Source organism: Chiroxiphia lanceolata, chromosome 19 (assembly GCF_009829145.1).
Source record: "Chiroxiphia lanceolata isolate bChiLan1 chromosome 19, bChiLan1.pri, whole genome shotgun sequence".
Lineage (NCBI taxonomy): Eukaryota > Metazoa > Chordata > Aves > Passeriformes > Pipridae > Chiroxiphia > Chiroxiphia lanceolata.
In genome coordinates this window covers 653247-675801 of record NC_045655.1, presented here as the reverse complement: position 1 = coordinate 675801, position 22555 = coordinate 653247, and the positions used below count along the sequence as shown (strand labels likewise).

The window sequence follows — 22555 nt, the reverse complement described above, 5'->3', positions numbered from 1 at the left end:
TAAATTGTAGCAGAATATTAAAAGGCCACAAAGCCTGCCCTTCTTTTCTTTTTCAGTTGACAACTTCATTAGCAACATTCATTAATTTCCCACTACCTTTGCATTACCATTACATTTAATCGGTAAATGTCCCACAGATTCAATGTTTTCCAAGACTGTAGTTAACCTGCACTACAGTTTTTCAGTAGTTTTACTTCACTGTTCATCCTTTTAATGAATTTGCCTAATAGCGATGTCTTAGTGAAACTTCCTTAACAAAGTCACTCTTGTCTTACAGGCACAGTATTCTTAAAGCACCAAACCCATAGTTCTGAAAAGGTCATTAATGAGTGTTTGAAGACCTAGACTACATGAAAGCCCCTTATTTTCTAAGTTGACGTAAAATTAAATTTCTACTTATCTCATGTTAAAATACTCAGAGTATGAAGAGAAACCAAGGCACAGGATATAACATTTTCCCAAATCTTGAAAAAATGTAAGTAATCAGTGCCATACTGTTTCTCCTCAGAGTCATCTGCTGACGTATCCTCAGCAGACGTAAAGAGCAGCCATGGCCTCTGGAGATGCTGAGATGGCTGTTTTTGGGGAGGCGGCTCCTTACCTCCGAAAGTCAGAAAAGGAGAGAATTGCAGCCCAGAACAAGCCTTTTGATGCCAAGTCATCTGTCTTTGTGGCTCATCCTAAAGAATCCTTTGTAAAAGGGACAATTCAGAGCAGGGAATCAGGGAAAGTCACTGTCAAGACTGAAGGGGGAGAGGTGAGTGAAAAACAAGCCTGAAGAACAACATTTTCTTCCCACTCTGGGTTCTTAGCTGACATCCATGCATGTCCTCCTGCCTCTGATAGACCCTGACTGTGAAGGAAGATCAAGTCTACTCCATGAACCCTCCCAAGTACGACAAAATCGAGGACATGGCCATGATGACCCACCTCCACGAACCCGCTGTGCTGTACAACCTCAAAGAGCGTTACGCAGCCTGGATGATCTATGTAAGTGGCAGCAGCAGCTTCCTTTGGGCAGCTGGAGGAACTGCTCTGCCAGGCCCAGGGGAAGCCAACGTGCTGTGTCCCTTCCTCGCAGACCTACTCGGGTCTCTTCTGCGTCACTGTCAACCCCTACAAGTGGCTGCCCGTGTACAACCCGGAGGTGGTGTTGGCCTACCGAGGCAAGAAGCGCCAGGAGGCCCCTCCACACATCTTCTCCATCTCTGACAACGCCTATCAGTTCATGCTGACTGGTGAGTGCATGACCTCCCTCATACCCACCTAATCAAAAACCCTGCTGATCTCACTGGGACACGTGACAAGCCAGCTAAAACCACCACAGAGCTGCATGACTGTGAACTTGAGTGAGTTATGCAGCAAATAATTTCAAGTGAAAGTGACCCAAAAGCATGCACAGACTCACTATAATGTATTATTTTCACTTTATTGTACAAAATTCTATACTCTCCCACTAAACAGTACAAGAAATAGTGCTTGACTAAGTTTTCTACATTTTTTCACTGATAAGAATGTTATTATTCCACATAATCCAGTATTTTGAACATGGGTAGGCAATGCGTTTATATTTCCTGATGAGAACTATGTCAAGGGCAAGTTGATACATAGCTTGTCTTAGGTCCAGATGCCCCTGACTCTTCAATATATCCATTTGGGCTTATTCTTAATACTGTTAGGACCTAGAAGGGAACTGGGTAGTCTTAGACTTTCTGAAGAATCCCCAGCTTCTATTTACACCTTTACTTCTATTCAGCTTAGGGTTACCCAGGGTTACCAGGTTACCAGGGTTAACACAGCTCTCATTGTGCCTCTTCCCCAGATCGGGAGAACCAGTCCATCCTGATCACGTACGTACACCCCCTGTTCAGGTCCCTGAGGGGCTGCCCAGGGCCAGGGCCTCTCCTGCCTGACCACACGCTCTCTGCTTCCCTCCTTGCTCTGACAGCGGAGAATCCGGTGCCGGGAAGACTGTGAACACAAAGCGTGTCATCCAGTACTTTGCAACAATTGCAGCCAGCGGGGAGAAGAAAAAGGAGGAGCAGACATCAGGCAAAATGCAGGTGAGTCAGGAAGAACAGACTGGACACTTGGGCTGTCATTGCCCTGTCGACTCAACAGAGTCGGTGAATAATTTTCCCCCTGCAGGGAACGCTTGAGGATCAAATCATCAGTGCCAACCCACTGCTGGAGGCCTTTGGAAATGCCAAGACCGTGAGGAACGACAACTCCTCACGCTTTGTGAGTTGGTGACTTGGACAAAATCTCTCCCTCTCATGGCAGGACAAGTGATGCCTGAGCAGGTCTCCACGTAAAGGAGATGTCAGAGGAAACCATACAGGCTGAAATGCTGCTGCTTCTCCCTAACAGGGCAAATTCATCAGAATCCACTTTGGGGCCACAGGCAAACTGGCTTCTGCTGATATTGAAACTTGTAAGAGACTCTCTTGGACTGGTCCAATCCCTTCCCAAATTCCCACCTCCATGTGCATTGCTGTACCTAACTCTGTCCTGCCATCCTTGACAGATCTGCTGGAGAAGTCCAGAGTCACTTTCCAGCTCAAGGCGGAAAGAAGCTACCACATCTTTTATCAGATCATGTCCAACAAGAAGCCAGAGCTAATTGGTAGGAGATGTCACCGAGCTTTTTGAAGGAAGATCTCTGAGAAAGATTCAACTACATTAAAAAAAGTATTAAATTTAACCCATGTACACATTTGTTTTCAGAAATGCTCCTCATCACCACCAACCCTTACGATTTCCCTTTTGTGAGTCAAGGTGAGATCAGTGTTCCCAGCATTGATGACAAGGAGGAGTTGATGGCAACAGACGTGAGTAACATACAAAACAGGTCAACAGGCATAGGTCATACATCACATAACACACAAATATTTCACTTTGCTGATTGTATTATCAGAGTGCCATTGACATCCTGGGTTTCACTGCTGATGAGAGAACAGCCATCTACAAGCTGACAGGGGCTGTCATGCACTACGGGAACCTGAAGTTCAAGCAGAAACCAAGAGAGGAACAGGCAGAGCCTGAAGGCACAGAAGGTATTATTGAGCTCAATAATTAACCATTCTGTAAGCCACTGTGGAAGACAGCAAAAGTTGTTAATTGTTAGGATCCCAAGAAAACTAGTCAGCCAGGAAAAAAACCCTGTCCCTTGTCCTTAGTACACCAAGTTCCCTTATTTCAGGATTTATGTATCTTATGCTATGAACAGTTAGCAGTATAAACTTCCAGGAAGTCAGGAGTGAGGGATGTTCCTTTAGTCATGCCTTTGTTGGAATATAGCTTGCAACTGCGAAACAGCCCAGTGATTCAGTTCTAACATGAGAGGGGACTACGTTCCCATTTGTCTTCCCCTATTCAACACTGAGGGAAGGCAGCTGTAAGAGGTGTATTTGATTCCTCTCCTTTGTGGGCACAGGACCTACAACCTCTGTCTCCAATTCTGTGAGCAACACCTCCTCTTGCTAAAGGACAAGGCAGGAGGTGGGGAGCACCATAGGTAACAGGATGAAGCCCAATTAGTTTTACTGAACATCAGAAACAAAAGCTCAGAAAGGGTTCTAGATCTGAAAGAGAACAGAGATATTGTCTCTGTGTTCCACTCTAAATATTGTGTGGTCTAGATCACCTGAATGCAGATCAGTACCTGGTTGTTGTCACTGCAGCTCCTGAGCTGCAGGTGCACTACGAGCTTTCAGACTAACAAGCGTCATTTTTCAGTTCAGTGCCAGGAGACTTTTGGAAACATCATCACTTTCTACATGTTCCAGGGAAGATTTTAAAACATAAATTATTTTAGAAAAGTTCAATATGCATAATAACAAGTGTGATGTTGCCAAGATTCCCTCTATGAGAGTCTATCAAAAGTTTTCAAAGAACAGAAATCTGAACCCTGCAGCCTTTAGGCTGAATCCTGGGAAGGTTGCTCCAAGATTCAAAGTTTACTGGATGTTAAATTCTTCCTTTTTCCTCTGCCTTTTCAGTTGCTGACAAGGCTGCCTACCTGATGGGCCTGAACTCAGCTGACATGCTCAAGGCCCTCTGCTACCCCCGAGTTAAGGTGGGGAATGAATATGTGACTAAGGGTCAAACAGCACAGCAGGTAAGAAACATGTTGTAGCCTCTAACCATGTTTAGAATTAATATCCTGTTGATTTTCCTCTGCCCTGTATGGTAACACCAGACATTTATTTTTTCCTATAGGTGCACAATTCAGTGGGTGCCCTGGCAAAGGCTGTCTATGAGAAGATGTTCCTGTGGATGGTTGTTCGCATCAACCAACAGCTGGACACGAAGCAGCCCAGGCAGTACTTCATTGGTGTGCTGGACATTGCTGGCTTCGAGATTTTTGATGTAAGTAAGATTTAGTAAGAGCTACTTGGAAGTGACAGCTGAATGTTATGATCAATTTGAGACACATTTTAAAAAAGACATAATATTATCAGATGATTAATGTTATTTTTCTTTTTTGTTATGAATTAAAAAATGACTTTTCAAAAGACTTGTCTTATTTCAAGATGTGAAAACTCAAAAGTACAGAATGGTCCAATCAGAAAAACTCCTTGGTTATATAGTCAGGGACAAGATAGTATAAAAATATGTACACCACGATAGTCCTAAGTTTGTGTTTCTTCTTCCTGTAACTTGGTATATGTTATATCTTCACAACTTTATTAATGAAAAAAATTCCTTGTGGACAATTAATTTGATGCCTTTCTCTTTTTCATTATGTAGTCACAAAGCAGACTGAAGAAATGCACAGGATGGACAATGAAGCCAAGATAACTCCATTCCTTAGTTTTAAAGGAGGTTTTGCAATTATTGCTGCATCTTTCAATATGTATCCTTCTTATTTTATTTCCAGTTCAACAGCTTTGAGCAGCTGTGCATCAACTTCACCAATGAGAAACTGCAGCAGTTCTTCAACCACCACATGTTCGTGCTGGAGCAGGAGGAGTACAAGAAGGAGGGAATTGAATGGACATTCATTGACTTTGGGATGGACCTGGCTGCCTGCATTGAGCTCATTGAAAAGGTATCCTATCTGTTCAAATGAGTTACATGCAGAAAAACTCTGTGGTCTCGTTGTTCAAAGGGATCTTCTATGTTCCTGTGCAAGTATTCTGCTTTTCTTATTCAAAATACCTTGCCCCGTAGTTTACTTTTTCTGTTAAGTGAGAAATGAAGGAGATTGTGGCAGATGTGTGGCAGACTTGTGGCAGCAAGTCTGTACTGATCTCTTTCCAAGCACAAAAAGTTTGTTTAACTCCCAAAAAGAGTGTTCTTCCAAACGAGCTAGAGCCAATTTCCGGGTCAGTGTGCCCTCCTCACCTTTCAGCTCTGACAAGAGTGCTTGTACAGCAGAACAGCTGCATCTTTGCAAAATGGACGCAGAGGATGGACACACATAAATAACTGTCAGTACACAGTCACACTTGCAGGTGCCTCCTTTGACTAACAGTGTGAAGGCAGTTGTACTGCACACGAGATGGCAAGTTCAGTAGCTGGCAGATGATGAGTAGTTGGAATCACAGAAGCAGCTCTGGGCATCACTTAACCCAACCTGCTTGTTCAAGGCAGGGTCAGCTAGAGTGGTTTACTCAGGACCATGTCCAGTTGGAGTTTTAATATCTCCAAGGGTGCAGATGCCACAGATACTTCAGGGAACTTGTTCTAACTCTGGACCATCTTCACACCAAAGAAGGTTTTTCTTCTCATTAAATGGAATTTAGTGAATCATGCCTCTTTCTTCTTGTCCCATCACAGGACATCACTGAGCTCTCTCTTCTCTCCCTCCCATTAGGTATTTATATAGATTGATAAGATCTCCCAGACCCTTCTCATTTCCATGCAGGACAGTCCTGTCAGCTTATTTTTGCATGTCAGACGTTCCGATCGTTTAAATATATCTGTGGCCTTTCACTGGGCTCACTCTACTACGTCCATGGGAGTAGCCAAGAGCTAGAACAGCACTCCAGATGTTTCTCATCAGAGCTGATTAGAGAGGAAGGATAGACTCCCATGAGCAACAGAATTCAGTTGTTAATTTTGTATTAAAAATATAGGTATCAATGTATTCAATCCCACTTTCTAGAAGAAAATGTAATGAAATATTAATATTTTCTGATGTGTATCTCAATCTTTGTTCCATTACTGTGTCTATATGAAGGTCATTATTGCCCTGAAAGCTAAATTACAATCTGTCTCCCTTGCGATTTCTCCCAGCCAATGGGCATCTTTTCCATCCTGGAAGAGGAGTGCATGTTCCCCAAGGCAACTGACACCTCTTTCAAGAACAAGCTCTATGACCAGCACCTGGGCAAGTCCAGCAACTTCCAGAAGCCCAAACCTACCAAAGGCAAGGTTGAGGCCCACTTCTCCCTGGTGCACTACGCTGGCACAGTGGACTACAACATCACTGGGTGGTTGGAGAAGAACAAGGACCCCCTGAATGAAACTGTCATTGGGCTGTACCAGAAATCATCTGTCAAGACCCTGGCCTTACTCTTTGCCAACTACGGTGGAGCAGAAGCAGGTTGGTTCTATGAATCCCATATTTTCACTGATGTACAGCTTACAAAAAGGAATAATAAAAGGCAAAAGCAAAAATCTAAAATCTGTTTTATTTATTTTTAATTTAGCAGAGGCCAGTGGTGCAGGCAAGAAAGGTGCCAAGAAGAAGGGTTCTTCTTTCCAGACTGTCTCGGCTCTTTTCCGGGTACAGTAGAGACTTCACTCTTTCTTCCTAAGATAAGGAGTAAACCCACCAATCACTATGGCTTGTCTTTTTTTGGCTTAGTTCTTTTAAAAGATCCTGAAGTTCTTGGGCCACATTTTACTAGGAATAAATCCAGTGTAATCTACTCATACTCCTTTCCACTGAATGCACAGCTTTTTTATTTGCCCACTTGTCCGAGGATGATGTTTCTAGATGGAAGAATGTCATAGAAAAAATGTCTAAAATATACTTAAAATAGACCAGATTTCCTCCAGATGCATGCCTCTGGCTTCAGAAGCTGTTACTGCCCTTTTACAACATTCTGGCCACTGTTGACCTGTTTATTCCATTTATATGTCTAGTTTTTCTGTCTGACTCAAGGATCAATTTCTTATACTTGAAATACCATCACTCCTTATGGATTTTTAAGATGTCAATACTTCACAGTCCTTTGTCATAACCAAGTCTTGCTTCCTGACTGCGCCATACATCTCTTCCAGGTGAAATACCTCCTGCCTCCTGAGGTATTACCTTTATCATCCTTCATGTATGCCTCCCTTCTTGATATCGCTTAATTTCTTCTACAGGTCTGCTGTCGTATGATTCTTCATCACCTGACAGCCTCTAGGCAGTGCTCTGAAACACAACATGGGCATGTGTATATGCCCCCGAAAAAATAATCATAGAATTGTAGAATATGCTGAACTGGAGAGGACCCATCAGGATCATCCAGTCCTGGCCCTGCCCAGGACACCCAAACTATTCCACCTTGTCCCTGAGAGCATTGTCCAAACACTCCTTGAGCTCTGGCAGTCTTGGGGCCATGATCACTGCCCTGGGGAGGCTGTTCAATGCCCAACCACCCTCTGGGGCAATTATCATAGCTGTACTGCCTGTATCATTTAAAAATAATGCAAAAAGTCTATGTCTAAAGGTCATAAGAGTTTAGGAGGTAATGTTGTAAGAGAACTATTGTTTGGTGCATTTGGGTTGCATTTCTGTTATGTTTTTAAATTTTCTTCCACTATCCCTCTTGTTTAGACATGGTAATGTTTATGCATCCTAATGTTTTCTCTGTTCTATTTACATGCTTTGTGGTGTCCTCTAGAAGCACCTGCTTCCCTCCCCTAATTATAGATAATAATTTTTTATAAATAACTATACAAATATCAATTACAAAACAAGGGATGGGATTCATCTCACTTTGCCATACAAGATAAATGTATATTCTAGACATATAAAACTGGTTTTGTTCCTTTTGCTTTTAGTAGGGAAAACACAAAGGTTTTATGTAGTGTGCTCCATATGACCCAGCTTTGATGCCTCCTACAGAATGCTTCCCACTCATTGCCTCATAGGAGTACTACTTTATCTCTCTGGGTACATCCTGTGGATATAATTTCTGATAAAGGCATTCCACTAGAGTCAGTGAAATGTATTACAATTCTGTGTTTAAGAGTACAATATTTTCTACAGATTACTCAGAAGAACTTCATACATTAAGTTAATAACAGCAAAGATCTGTGGAAAGTCAGAAAACCTGATGCAGAGGGCTTCAGTTCAGGGTTCTGCTCATTTGTGTACATCTCATTTCAGAGGGCTTGATGCTTACAGAAGAAATTACGTTTGCTAATATCAACTTTTCCTGATGACTCTTCCAGGAGAATTTAAACAAGCTGATGACCAACCTGAGGAGCACCCATCCCCATTTTGTGCGCTGCATCATCCCAAATGAAACGAAAACACCTGGTAAGAGGCTTACATATGTATTGAATGTTCTCAGTATGATGCAGCTCTTGCTCTCTGTGTTACAGAATATGGTGTGTATTTGTGCTCTGCATTGCTCAGGTGCCATGGAGCACGAGCTGGTGCTGCACCAGCTGCGCTGTAACGGCGTGTTGGAAGGGATCAGGATTTGCAGGAAAGGATTTCCCAACAGAGTCCTGTATGCAGATTTTAAACAGAGGTCAGACTTCATCCCCTTACTGGATCACTTCGCCCATCTTGAGTAGCTTGTGAAATTTAATTTTTCCCTCCTGTGCCTAAAGCCTTCCCTATAGTTTCAGTTTAATAAGTGCTGTTACATTCTCAACTGTTCTTAGATTCTTTCTTTCCATGTAGCAGCCAGTTGGTCTCAACAACAGACCTATTCATATTCATAGAATTATAGAATCATTTAGGTTGGAAAAGACCCTTAAGATCATTGAGTCCAAAGCAAATCCTTCCATTTTCTTCCTCAGATACAAAGTATTAAATGCCAGTGCTATCCCAGAGGGACAGTTCATTGACAGCAAGAAGGCTTGTGAGAAACTTCTTGGATCAATTGATATAGACCACACTCAATACAAATTTGGTCACACTAAGGTACAAGATCTGCTTGCTTCAAGTACCATGGGTTTTTGGTTTGCATGGCTTGAGACTGACACTCAGTTACTCCAGATAGTAAGTGAAATGATCCAATGGTGTATGTAAAAGAAATCAATCAAGTAGTTTTTTACTCAACATTTGAATAAACTGAAATTCATTGCCATAGGATGATTTAATTAAGGGTTAAATAAGTGTTCCTAATTTAAGACAAAGTTGTAGAATGAAAGAATCAAGGGTTAATACAAATAAAAGCAAAATATCTGGCTATTATAGTTCCTCAACTGCAGGTAACCAGAAGCTTGGAGTTATAAAAGATTCGGGCACTACATATATTCTTTGTGGTTTTGCTCTTTCTCTTAACTTCCCATAGCGTCTGTCATGGGGGTAAGGGTACCAGGTTACCCTGAACAAGCACATACACTGCACCTGTTTTCGTGTTCTTACCTAAGGTGTTCTTCAAAGCTGGGCTCGTAGGCCTCCTGGAGGAGATGAGGGATGAGAAGCTGGCGCAGCTCATCACTCGCACACAGGCCAGATGCAGGGGTTACCTGATGAGGGTGGAGTACCAGAGAATGGTAGAGAGAAGGTAGGCTTTTCTTCAAATCAGGTTTCACCCTACTTGGCTTATTGTGTCATCACAGTATAAATATTGAATAATAATTTGACTTACCTTTCAGAGAGTCCATCTTCTGCATCCAGTACAACATTCGTGCATTCATGAATGTCAAACACTGGCCCTGGATGAAGCTGTTCTTCAAGATCAAGCCCTTGCTGAAGAGTGCAGAGTCTGAGAAGGAGATGGCCAACATGAAACAAGAGTTTGAGAAAACTAAGGAAGAACTTGCAAAGTCTGAGGCAAAGCGGAAGGAGCTGGAGGAAAAAATGGTGAAACTGGTGCAGGAGAAAAATGACCTGCAGCTCCAAGTGCAGGCTGTGAGTATCACCAGTGTGTTTTATCCCAACTCTGCTGTGACTATCAAGTCGATATTTACAATTACACTTTCAAAAGGCACATAGAAACTAAAATTTAGCTCAGTTCAATTTTGATTCTTTAAGTGGTGCTCTTACAAGCTCTTACAAGCTTTAATAAGGACTGTCAGCATATTACCTGGGTGAGACTTTCTGTGGTGTAGGCTGAGCTCTCTTAGCATTTCTCAGAATTGCAGACTAATTACAGCTGGAAGAGACCTTCAAGATCATCTGCTCCAACCATCAGCCCAGCACCACCATAATCCCTCCTAAACCGTATTCCCAAGTGCCACATCCAGACTCCTGTTGAACACTTCCAGAGATGGTGACTCTACTACCTCCCTGGGCAGCTTATTCCAATGCCTGACCACTGTTTCAGTGAAATTTTTTTTTCTGATATCAAATCTGAACCTCCTCTGGCACAACTTAGGGCTGTTATTTCACTTGAGACGTGGCAGAAGAGACCAACCCTCACCTCACTACACCCTCCTTTCAGGCAGTTGTAGAGAGCAATGAAGTTCCCCCTGAGCCTCCTCTTCTCCCGACTAAACAAACCCAGCTCGCTCAGCCACTCCTTATAGGACTGGTTTTTTTGATCCTCCACTGCCTGCACTGCCCTTCTGCTTATATCAGAACAATCAAGAAACTTTTCTTTGTAAAATGTTTGTTTTGCTAGTACTTTTTTCCTATGTCTCCAAAACTGAATGTGCCTCTCCTTACACACTCATAATTAAGAATTCTCAGGGCAACTTAAGAGGACATTACTTTCCTCTCCTTATTCTCCAGTAGAACAAGATAACTTGTTTCTTTCTGGTTTAGGTGGTGGCTTGAATAGTCAGGACAGTAATAGACTTTACTATGGTATAATACTGAACTAACTAAGAGGAAAGAGAATGTAATATTCTCACTCGCCCTCCTACATCACTAAGAATCATTACACAAAATCACGTGCTACATGTGCGGTGTAACAGTGCTGTGCTTTCTAAATTAAATCAGTCACAGAATAGAAAAGACTGACTCCTCCAAGTGATACAATGCAGCATATGTGACATATAGAAAAAGCCACACGCCCCCCTTTTTAAAGAGTCTTGAGCTGTAAGAAGATGAAAGAATCCACGCACTGCTAATATTATTATTTTTCTTTCATACTATTTCTGTTGGACTGAAACCTGAGACAGAATATAACAAATACCACAGGACCACTGTTGCAGAAAAGAAGCCTGGAGGCAAATTTTCCAGCAGGTCTTTTTCTTCTTAGCTGATGACAGTAGCACAGAGAAGAGACAAGGCTGACAGATACTGAGTATTTTGGGGCCAATGGTGTTGAAAATATAAATCAGAAACTGTTACTTCAGAAAGAGAGTAAGGTGAAAAAAGATAAATACAGGAATGGTGTCAAGATAATTGTGTCTTCAGTATTTATATGCATCTTGACATATGATTATCACTCAGAACTTCACAAACATGGGAGATATTCCTATGATTAAACCTGAATTTATGCACTTTGTTCCAGTGTTTGATACTGTGAGATAAGATTGGATTCTGTACCCTGCACAAATATATAAATATTCAAGTCTTGAGATAGATTGAAAAGGATTTTACTTGGTTTTAAGATTTAAAACCAGTCTGTTTCAAAACTAACAATATAAAATCAATTCTATATTATATGTCATTTTATTGGGACATGTATCAAATTTTTAAATACAAAATTGCTATCCAGGACTCTGAATTATGCAGGTAAGAATCTCAATATTCCCTCAAAAAGCATATCCCTAACAATGGCATTTTCCCACCAGGAAGCTGATGCTTTGGCTGATGCTGAGGAAAGGTGTGACCAGCTCATCAAAACCAAAATCCAGCTGGAAGCCAAAGTTAAAGAAGTGACTGAAAGGGCTGAGGATGAGGAGGAAATCAATGCTGAGCTGACAGCCAAGAAAAGAAAACTGGAGGATGAATGTTCAGAGCTGAAGAAAGATATTGATGACCTTGAGCTAACACTGGCCAAGGTGGAGAAGGAAAAGCACGCAACTGAAAACAAGGTATGAGGCAGAAAATCTCACCCACACGCCAGAAAAGAGTCCCGTGCTCTTCCAGGACTTCTGTATCTACTTCATTGATTTACACTTGCTCCCTTCTTCCTGAAGGTGAAAAACCTCACAGAGGAGATGGCAGCCCTGGACGAGACCATCGTCAAGCTGACAAAGGAGAAGAAAGCCCTCCAAGAGGCCCATCAGCAGACCCTGGATGACCTGCAGGCAGAGGAGGACAAAGTCAATACACTGACCAAAGCCAAGACCAAGCTGGAGCAGCAAGTGGACGATGTAAGCCCACGGACACACAGCAGGAACAGACAGGTATGGAGTTTGAGCTGGCTGGTGGAGCACTGATGGCCTTGTTCTGTGTAGCTGGAAGGGTCCCTGGAGCAAGAGAAGAAACTGCGCATGGACCTGGAGAGAGCCAAGAGGAAACTGGAAGGAGACCTGAAGCTGGCCCAGGACAGCATCATGGATCTGGAGAATGATAAGCAGCAGCTGGATGAGAAACTGAAGAAGTAAGTGTGGCCCTGGGGCACCTCAGTGCTGGGCTGCAGCTCTTGTCTTTTTCCTTTGAGCTGTAACCCACTTTGCTTTGCCCAAAGGAAAGACTTTGAAATCAGCCAGATCCAGAGCAAAATCGAGGACGAACAACTTCTGGGCATGCAACTACAGAAGAAGATCAAGGAGCTGCAGGCAAGTGTCTGCTCCTTCCCCTGCCTGCCCCAGGCTTGGCTCAGGGAGGAGGAGGGCACGGGTGTGAAGGGTCCCTCGTGTTCTCCAGGCCCGTATTGAGGAACTGGAGGAGGAAATCGAGGCCGAGCGAACCTCTCGCGCTAAAGCAGAGAAGCATCGGGCTGACCTGTCCAGGGAGCTGGAGGAGATCAGCGAGCGCCTGGAAGAAGCAGGAGGGGCGACGGCAGCTCAGGTGGAGATGAACAAGAAGCGGGAGGCAGAATTCCAGAAGATGCGCCGGGACCTCGAAGAGGCCACGCTGCAGCACGAAGCCACGGCTGCCGCCCTGCGCAAGAAGCACGCGGACAGCACAGCTGAGCTCGGGGAGCAGATCGACAACCTGCAGCGCGTCAAGCAGAAGCTGGAGAAGGAGAAGAGTGAGCTCAAGATGGAGATTGATGACTTGGCCAGTAACATGGAGTCTGTCTCCAAAGCCAAGGTATGGAAAAATAGACTGTAAACCACTTGAAAATTAATTCCATTGAAATACGCCTTTTCAAACTACGGCCTGGTTACCATCTAACTCCCTGTCTCTCTATGGAGCTGTGTTTCTTACCTTCTAACATCAAGGAACAGTCCAGACCTTGCAAGTCTGTTCATGTTTTTCTGCTTAGAGTCCTGCTCTTCCGAATAAGAAGGCGTCTAGATGGTAATCTTCTTTCATTCTCTGACCTCCACAGGCAAATCTGGAGAAGATGTGCCGCACCCTGGAAGACCAGCTGAGTGAGATTAAGACAAAGGAAGAAGAGCATCAGCGCATGATCAATGACCTCAATGCTCAAAGAGCTCGTCTGCAGACAGAAGCAGGTAACATAACCCCACATGCCTCTGGAATGGGACAACCTGTAGTTAATGATAACAAAAAAAGGAATGAAGCTTTGCTCAAATTGATCTAGTCTCTGTGATCTGTTATACAGTGCTTAAAAGACACATTGACTTAGTATTGATTTTAAATTGCAATCTGTCTGCAAACTTTCTTAGGTGAATATTCACGCCAAGTGGAAGAAAAAGATGGTTTGATATCTCAGCTATCCAGAGGCAAACAGGCATTCACTCAACAGATTGAGGAACTAAAGAGACATTTAGAGGAAGAAATAAAGGTAAGGGGGTTGACTTTGGACTGAGGTTCTGGTTTTTTTCAGGATATTTCCTAGTCTCACATAAAATCAGAATGTTAGCCATATCAGTTTAATTTTTGAGCTATCAAACAGGATGGACAATTTTGCCACCTTAATCTCTAGTGTGGGAAGGGAAATTGAGGAAGACATCCTCTCCAATTTGAATACTAAGACAGAGAAAAACATTTTTAGGTCTCTATTCAGATTTATAATGGCATATAAAAAATGATTGAGATATATCTAAAAATAAATTGTGCATCTTAGTCTACTTTTCTAAGCTGAAAATTTAAAGGGATTCAACAATTTCCTGATTTAGTTGTCATTCAGAATTTATCCATCTCTCCTGAGAATACTTTCTATATTCTGATGAATGAAGAGATAAGAAAGTTCTCTAAATGTGAAATCAATATGCCATTTTCCCTTGGGTTGATTTTAAATGTCAGATGGAAAGACTCTTCAACCACTTTCGTAAAGTTAACATTCTGCTGTCTCACAGGAAATTAATTGTCCCCATCCAATTGTCTCCCAAGGCCAAGAACGCCCTGGCCCACGCCCTGCAGTCCGCTCGCCACGACTGTGACTTGCTCCGGGAACAATATGAGGAGGAGCAGGAAGCCAAGGGGGAGCTGCAGCGCGCCCTGTCCAAGGCCAACAGCGAAGTGGCCCAGTGGAGAACCAAATACGAGACGGACGCGATTCAGCGCACGGAGGAGCTCGAGGAGGCCAAGTACGTGGGGAGTGGGATGAGAAATGACTGCAGAAGACTGAGAGCGGTCAAGGGAAATGGGAGTCTCTGAGTGGGCTGAGACAGGGCTGAAATAAAGGCAGGGATATACTGTCTTTGTGTGCAAAGCAGAGAGAGGGGAGGAGGGAAAAAGTGTATATTGGAAGGGAAAGCATAGGCTTTAGGGCTAGAAGTGCAAAGACAGGCCTAATGCACACAGAAAGGACAGATCCTTTAGGATCTGCGAAAAGTGCTCAGCTCAAAACCCCCAAAGTGGCCAACTGCCCTCTCATGGCAGTGCAGAACTGACTCCCTTCTAAGCTCTAAGCTGCCACTGTGCTTATGTCCTCCCAGGAAGAAGCTGGCACAGCGCCTGCAGGATGCAGAGGAACACGTCGAAGCTGTCAATGCCAAATGTGCCTCCCTGGAAAAGACAAAGCAGAGGCTGCAGAATGAAGTGGAGGACCTGATGATTGATGTGGAGCGATCCAATGCTGCCTGCGCTGCTCTGGACAAGAAGCAGAAGAACTTTGACAAGGTCTTTTGGGCTCCAGCCCTGGGACTCCTGGGCAGAGCCTCCCCCCGGGATGGCCACATCCCTACTCACGCCCCGTTTCTCTTCAGATCCTGGCAGAATGGAAGCAGAAGTATGAGGAAACGCAGGCTGAGCTGGAGGCCTCCCAGAAGGAGTCTCGCTCCCTCAGCACGGAGCTGTTTAAGATGAAGAATGCCTATGAGGAGTCCTTGGACCACCTGGAAACAATGAAGCGGGAGAACAAGAACTTGCAGCGTAAGTCCCTGGCCCTCTGCTCCGGGATGGGCTTTCTCACCAGCTGAGCATTGCTGCGGGGTCTGTGCCTGCAGCTCTGCAAAGATGCCTGTCACCCTGGTGGGACAGGGCCCTTCCCATTCTGCTCTGGGCCTGAGCAAGCCATTGTTCCCACAGAGGAGATTTCCGACCTCACGGAGCAGATTGCGGAGGGAGGAAAGGCAATTCATGAGCTGGAGAAAGTCAAGAAGCAAGTTGAGCAGGAGAAATCTGAAATCCAGGCTGCTCTGGAGGAAGCTGAGGTACCTGGTCAGAATCATTGCTGTCTGCACTAAATGTGTGAGCAAGGCAGAAACAATGCTAAAAAGGCCTTGCTTCTGCTCTGTTCTGGCTGCGGAGGGCAGCCAGCTGAGATTTCCTGGAATATTCTCTAGAAAATTCCCTAGAAAGCAAGCAGTAGGTTTATCAATGTTCCCCATGTTTGTGTCCACTTGTCCAGGCCTCTCTGGAACATGAAGAGGGGAAGATCCTGCGCCTGCAGCTGGAGCTCAACCAGGTGAAGTCTGAGATTGACAGGAAGATAGCAGAGAAAGATGAGGAGATTGACCAGCTGAAGAGGAACCACCTCAGAATTGTGGAGTCCTTGCAGAGCAGCCTGGACGCTGAGATCAGGAGCAGGAATGAAGCCCTGAGGCTGAAGAAGAAGATGGAGGGAGACCTGAATGAAATGGAGATCCAGCTCAGCCATGCCAACCGTGTGGCTGCAGAGACACAAAAGAACCTGCGAAACACACAGGGAGTGCTCAAGGTCTGTTCAGCAAAGCTGCAGAAAGAGGAATGAGATCCTCGACATTTTTGGCCCTCAAGTGCACACTGACACCATGTAATTCCTCGTCTCTCTTACAGGACACCCAGATCCATTTGGACGATGCTCTCAGGACCCAGGATGACCTGAAGGAGCAGGTGGCCATGGTGGAGCGCAGAGCAAACCTGCTGCAGGCTGAAGTTGAGGAGCTACGGGCAGCCCTGGAGCAGACGGAGCGGTCGAGGAAAGTGGCGGAACAGGAACTGATGGATGCCAGTGAGAGAGTTCAGCTCCTCCACACTCAGGTTAGACTCATGAGATTCAAAACCCCATGAGCCTTTTTTTTCCTTTACCGATTTTCAGCTGTGCAAATTCTTAAATCAACAGTTGTGATAAAAATCTTCACCTTAACCAGAATTAGTAAACTTGTATGAAGAAATGGATTGTAGTTATATGAGTAGGATTGCATCAGCAGTCAGAAGGGCTTCTTCAAATTTTAAGAACTCTCTGCTATCTAGCTGTGCATGACATCACAAGATGCATCGGGAGAATCTTAATATTAGATATATAGAAGATAACTTTACATTGAAACAATACCTTCCTAAAATAAGTGTTCTCTTTTGGAACTAACTGGACAAAATATTTATTGTTCAACAGAACACCAGCTTGATCAACACCAAGAAGAAGCTGGAGACAGACATTTCTCAGATTCAGAGCGAAATGGAGGATACGATCCAGGAGGCCCGCAATGCTGAAGAGAAGGCCAAGAAGGCCATCACAGATGTGAGTCGGGGCTCCTTTCATTGCTGATGGGGGATGTATTCTCCCCAAAATGTCTCCAGCCCCACAAGGGCTTTGACCTTTTGCCCTGCTCAGGCGGCCATGATGGCAGAAGAACTGAAGAAGGAGCAGGACACCAGTGCCCACCTGGAGAGGATGAAGAAGAACCTGGACCAGACGGTGAAGGACCTGCAGCTTCGTCTGGAAGAGGCCGAGCAGTTGGCCCTGAAGGGAGGCAAGAAGCAAATCCAGAAGCTGGAGGCCAGGGTGAGTAGGGCTGTGTTGGTGCATGAGTGACCCCGTCTCTTGGAGAGACACCCCCAGGGAAGCTGCAGGGACGGGCTTCTCATTGCAGGTGCGGGAGCTGGAAGGGGAGGTTGATGCTGAGCAGAAGCGCAGCGCTGAAGCCGTGAAGGGTGTGCGCAAGTACGAGAGGAGGGTGAAGGAACTCACCTACCAGGTAATGGCCCCTGTGGGCATCTGCAAAAACTGAAAGTGTTTGCACCTGATTGCCAAGGGGAATTGCTACCTGCCATAGTGGGGGAAACAATTCACACTCTTTCCTGTTTGCCAACTGCTTTAGTCCGAGGAAGACCGTAAGAATATTCTCAGGCTACAGGATCTGGTGGACAAGCTGCAAATGAAGGTGAAATCCTACAAGAGACAATCTGAGGAGGCTGTAAGTATCACTCTGAGTGCTTGGCAAGAAACACTTTCCAAGAGGGTAGCTTGGCCACTGAGGAAGCTTGGCCCAATAGAAGAACGTTGGAAGGTGTCACTGGTCAATAATGGAGTTCTTCAAGTTCTCTGAAAGGCTCCTAAATCAACCTCGCCTTGGAGAACGAAATCAATGAGTCACTAACAAGACTAATAAGAGGGCAAATGCACCCAGCATTTTTTGCATCAGGACAACAAAGCAGCCTGTAAGAAGGAGTCTTATTAATGGTAAGCATAGTACAGTATATAAAGAAGTTTTGAAAATAACTTAGTTTCAAATTTTTGATAGCAGACAGAGAAGGTGTTGGAAGTATCCTCCCAAGCCACTTTGCGTTCAGCTCTTAGAATTGCGCAGGGACCCTTTGCCTGTTTCTGGGCGTGCAGCACTCAGGGAGGAACTGAGAGAATCCTGCAGCCCCCGAATTTATGATTGGCTGAGTGTGGCTTCTTTGCTGTGGCAAACAGCCCAGCCCAGACAAAGACTTCTGGACTCAGTGAGGGGGGGGTCTGTGAGAAGGGCACTGAGTTCTCAAGGATCTCACTGAGACTCACGGATAAGCTGTGGTGGGTGGTGGATGGAAGTTTGTGCCCTCCCCCAGGCCAAGGCACAGGAGCAGCGACACCCCTGCCCTGGGCTCCTCACCACCAACTCCTTCTCTCTCCCAGGAGCAGCTCTCCAATGTCAACCTCTCCAAGTTCCGCAAGATCCAGCACGAGCTGGAGGAAGCCGAGGAACGGGCTGACATTGCAGAGTCACAGGTCAACAAGCTCCGAGCCAAGAGTCGGGAGTTTCATAGGAGGATAGAAGAGGAAGAGTGAGATTGTCATCAGGTGTACAAAGTGACCTGCGGGCTGCACAAAATGTGAACCCTGTGTCACTTCCTTCTGCAATGTACCCACCTCAGTGCCTAGTGAATAAAGAGTAGATTCCTCTGCAAACACACCATGACCAGTGCCTTCTTTGGGTTTGGTTTTCTCACCATACTCGGGATATTGCATTGGAGAAGAAGACTCCTTACTTTTTCCTGGTTAGGAAAGGGGAGCTGATGCAAATGTTGGACTGAGGACCTGCAAACTTAGAATCTGGCCATTCCTGTGGAGACTCCTGAAAATCCAGCCTGCGCTCTCTTTTGTCTCCAGCAGCTCCTTGTCCTGCTCCTGCCTTCACGTGCTCCTAATGCTTCGCCCATTGTCCTTTCAGCACAAGTTCCTTCCCATGGGAGAGGCAAGAGAGGGTGATCCCCTGTCCTTTTTCCTTTCCCTGCCCATGTTTCTGATGCTGCCACTCACAAACCCAAAACATCTACCCCTAAGTAATCAGAGGTTACAATGCACTGCACCATCAAGGACCAACAGTCCCTTGACAGAGACAATTTTAGTCACTGCATACCGACAGCGTCTCTACGTTGTGCCGTCTCCCTTATCCTGGATTCCCTCAGCTGCTGCCACCACCTGCTCCCAGTTTCCCCTTAGTGGGCAAACAGCAGAGCCCTGCCTGGGGCCCCGTGCTGGAAGGACTCTCCCTTAGTACCCACCTCTTGCACAGCACATGCACCAACACACCTCCTCAACGATCACCTCAGAGGTCAGCCTTGGCACCTCCTGCACAACAGGCTGCACATGGCACTGTCTCAGACAAGAGAAAAGAAGAAAACAGATGGGTGCAGCCCTCCATTCCTTCCTCCCATTACTGTCCCTTGTGAGCATTGGTGAGCAGAACTTCTGTCAGTGCTGTATCTCAGCAGAGAGCAATGGGAGTAAGTAGTTGTTTAGGGGCAAACCTCAGCCTTCAATCACAAAGACCTTAAGAAAGCCACCTAACACCTGGCCAGACTAGTCCTCTCTGACAATGTCTCACAGCATGCATTGATCTGCCACCACAGGCAGGGCCTCTTGGCCTTAGCCTTTGCCTGCCCAAGCCCACCTGTGAGCTGACTGCTCCTCTTGGGTGGCAGTCCCACCTGCAGGCATCTCCAAAACTACAGGGGGGGCTGGGTAGAGTCTAGATGGCACACAACATCCATGAGTATATGGATATACACAGCATCCATGAGTATATTCCTGTTAGCTGGAATAGCTGGTGCAAGTGTTAACTTCTGAGACTCTCTGAAACCCTGCTCTACAGACCCTGCACCATCCTTTGCCTCCCATTGCCTGCACCGAGGAAGCTTGAGGATGTGTCACCAGAATGAAGGAATGCAGCCAGCAAAGCCAGGCAGAGGGAAGAGAGGAGTGAGCTCTGGCCTTACTGGCAAGCGGAACACCTGGAGAGTTTCTTTGATGACTCGTCCAAAAGCGCTGTCTCAGAGGGCACCGGTGTGAAAAGGCAGTCAAGTCACTGAAGAAGCAGCTCTCACATCAAGGGCTATAACTGTGTGTGTTCTGACTTACCACAGCCTTCTTTAGACTGTTTCTTCCTCCAGCCTCCTGCCCCTTTCACTTGCACACAGTTACATGCCCTCTGCTATCTCTCCAGCTCTCACGCATGTGGCTGAAAATGAAGCAGGCAGCTACGTGAAGACATCATGTGTCTCCTTTCCTCTGCAGTGACAAAGGCCCAAAATAGCCCTGATCTCCTAAGACTCCTGTTCAGGGTTGTGCCTGTCTGTGGGCATGATTCACTTCCACTAATAGTGCCTGAGACATTCCTGGGAGGGTAGGCTGCCTTCTGTGTCTCAGTGCCATGTACTGCCGTGGAGGAGCTGGACAACTGTGCTGTGTCCCAAGACAGCAGATGCTATTCTTACCCCAGGGAGACTTGCTCCAGCACAGCTCCATTCCCAGCTGAAAGGTTAAACGTCAGACTGCGGCCCGAGCGTGCTCTCCCTGCTCAGAGTCTGAATCCAGAGTGGCCCCTTTGGAGCCCGTGCAACGGTGCTGTGCCAACCCAGCACCTGGGCGCTCTCCCCTCTCTCCTGGGACGTGCTGTCCCACAGGGAACACAACAGCTGCCCAGGTACTTCCAGCAGTCAGCTGGGGCTCACTGGGGTCGAGGGGGCATCCCCCCTCTTGTAAACCTACCCATGGAAAAGGCGGGCTGGGCTGTAGCTCTGAAAATGCAGCATTTTCCAGCCTCCACCCTGGAGTCCCAGTCTGGGTGAGGAAGAAGGAAGAAGGCAGAGGCAGGGCTTGCTCCCAGGTTCGGCAGCGCTTGCAGGGACCATATCCCTTTGCTCAAGCTGTGCTTTCCCAGCTACTCGCTGAGCGAAGGCTGTAGGGTCGCCGAAGCCCAGAGATCCCTCAAGGGCCACGGCAGTATCTGGGCTGAAGGAGGAGCCCTGGCCAGGCTGGTGGCCGTGAGACGGTGCTCATGGAGACCCAGCCCCGCCTGCAGCCCGACTGCCCGGGCCCTCTGCAGAGCTCCGGAAAGCCCGTCCCTGCCGGCTCCGGCCCCGGGGCCGCCGGACAGAGCACACCCAGACCGGGGCCATCAGCTGGGCCCGGACTGTGCCTGTCGCCTCAGCCCTGGCGCTGCTGCTCTGACGGCCTCGGCCCCATCAGCTTTATCCTCAGCCTGGGCCTTGTCACCCGACACGGAAAGACAGACAAGTTCCTTCAGGGATCCTTGGCAGAAAGACGATGGAATTATCGCCGGGGGGAGCCGGGGGAGCCTCTCCCGGCCCCACCCGGCCCCTGTCAGTCCCAGGGAGCTCGGCGGGGCGGCCCCGATCTCCCCCTCTGCTCCAGGCCCCACTGCCAGGGGATGGCAGCCTGGAGCCATCACGGGACCCTCCTCTGGGCAGCTGCTCCTCTGCACAGCAGCTGCTCGGCCTAACTCAGCCGGGGGCCTTCAAACCTGCTGCAACTGCCGGGCCCACGGACTGGGAGCAAATCACAGCACAAGGGTTCAAAGGCAACCAGAGCACTCAGCCGGTTTCATCTGCTCCCCACTGGGACAGAACAAAGTCAGGTGGGATGGGCCAAAGAACATCTGGGAATGTTCCGCTCACCAATGCTGGAAGAAAAGACCCTGAGGTGACAGAAGCAGAAAGTGCTGCTGTGTTTCTTGGGAAAAGGGGATTTCAAGCATTTTAGCAGGATGGAATGGGATCAAACTTAAAGGCAGATCTGGAAAATTGGAAAATAGATTTGTAATTTTCAGTGGGAAATTTAATGAACAGAATTAAAGTACTTTGGGAGGATGAAATCAGACAGAAATGCATGTGGTTTGACCCTTGAGCCAGGGAGAAAAGCAATTGGGGTCACAAGTTTTTACACACTTAACAATGTCAAGCACTTGTGAAAGTTACTGAGTTATTCAATTCATTATAGTAATCGAATCTAAGTATTGCCAATATTAGTACAAGTATTCTTTATGTGGTGCACTGCTGCTTAACGTTTGCTCCCTTTAGGCAGTGGGTTATCTTAAATATAGCCCAAAGTATTTTGAATGGAGCACACTTTGTAGCTCTCTTCTGAAAAAAGGAAAATATTCTTGTAAGGAAGAGTAAGGAGAAGAGGAGCCAAAATGACAAGTATGAAGAATATGACTTAGAAAAAGGTATGGATAGAAATTAATTTTATAAGTCAAGAGATGAGCAAAGTAAAGTCTGGGTGTGGAAGTATGAAAAAATCTTTTCAAGTGAAAATAAGTTTCATTAAGATACATGGAGGGTTCTATCACCAGCATCATAACTGCTTAATTTTAAGTTAAAAGGACTTGGAGTTAATATTAAGGAAATATTTGAGTGAGGAAAACTGTATGGTAAAACAGAGTATCTATAATATTGCAGAATCTCCTTTAATCTGTGCTTCTAAAGATCTGTTCTAGACAAGCACCTCTCAAGGATATGGATGGTATC

At 45.9% G+C, this 22555-nt stretch overlaps 2 protein-coding genes across 2 annotated transcripts; both read left to right on the top strand.

The window, feature by feature from the left end:
* Positions 1-535: 535 nt before the first annotated feature.
* Positions 536-17544, top strand: LOC116796362 (myosin heavy chain, skeletal muscle, adult-like). The gene is made up of 36 exons (XM_032706928.1): positions 536-757; positions 847-990; positions 1082-1238; positions 1823-1850; positions 1949-2063; positions 2149-2241; positions 2371-2434; positions 2528-2626; positions 2728-2831; positions 2918-3056; positions 4002-4120; positions 4222-4371; positions 4883-5053; positions 6244-6553; positions 6660-6736; positions 8398-8485; positions 8585-8702; positions 8977-9100; positions 9553-9689; positions 9781-10036; positions 11869-12111; positions 12217-12393; positions 12478-12623; positions 12711-12801; positions 12890-13279; positions 13521-13647; positions 13822-13940; positions 14489-14685; positions 15037-15220; positions 15307-15472; positions 15629-15753; positions 15951-16259; positions 16358-16561; positions 16914-17039; positions 17133-17303; positions 17392-17544. Exons 1-36 carry the CDS (start codon positions 551-553, stop codon positions 17527-17529), a joined length of 5613 nt encoding a protein of 1870 aa, XP_032562819.1. The 5' UTR covers positions 536-550; the 3' UTR covers positions 17530-17544.
* Positions 17545-17619: 75 nt separating this feature from the next.
* On the top strand, positions 17620-18696 carry LOC116796357 (myosin-8-like; the record flags this gene model as incomplete). Its single annotated transcript, XM_032706923.1, has 2 exons — positions 17620-17715; positions 18420-18696. Coding segments are annotated over 2 exons (249 nt in total), but the record flags the coding sequence as incomplete, so codon positions are not given.
* Between the last annotated feature and the right edge of the window lie 3859 nt (positions 18697-22555).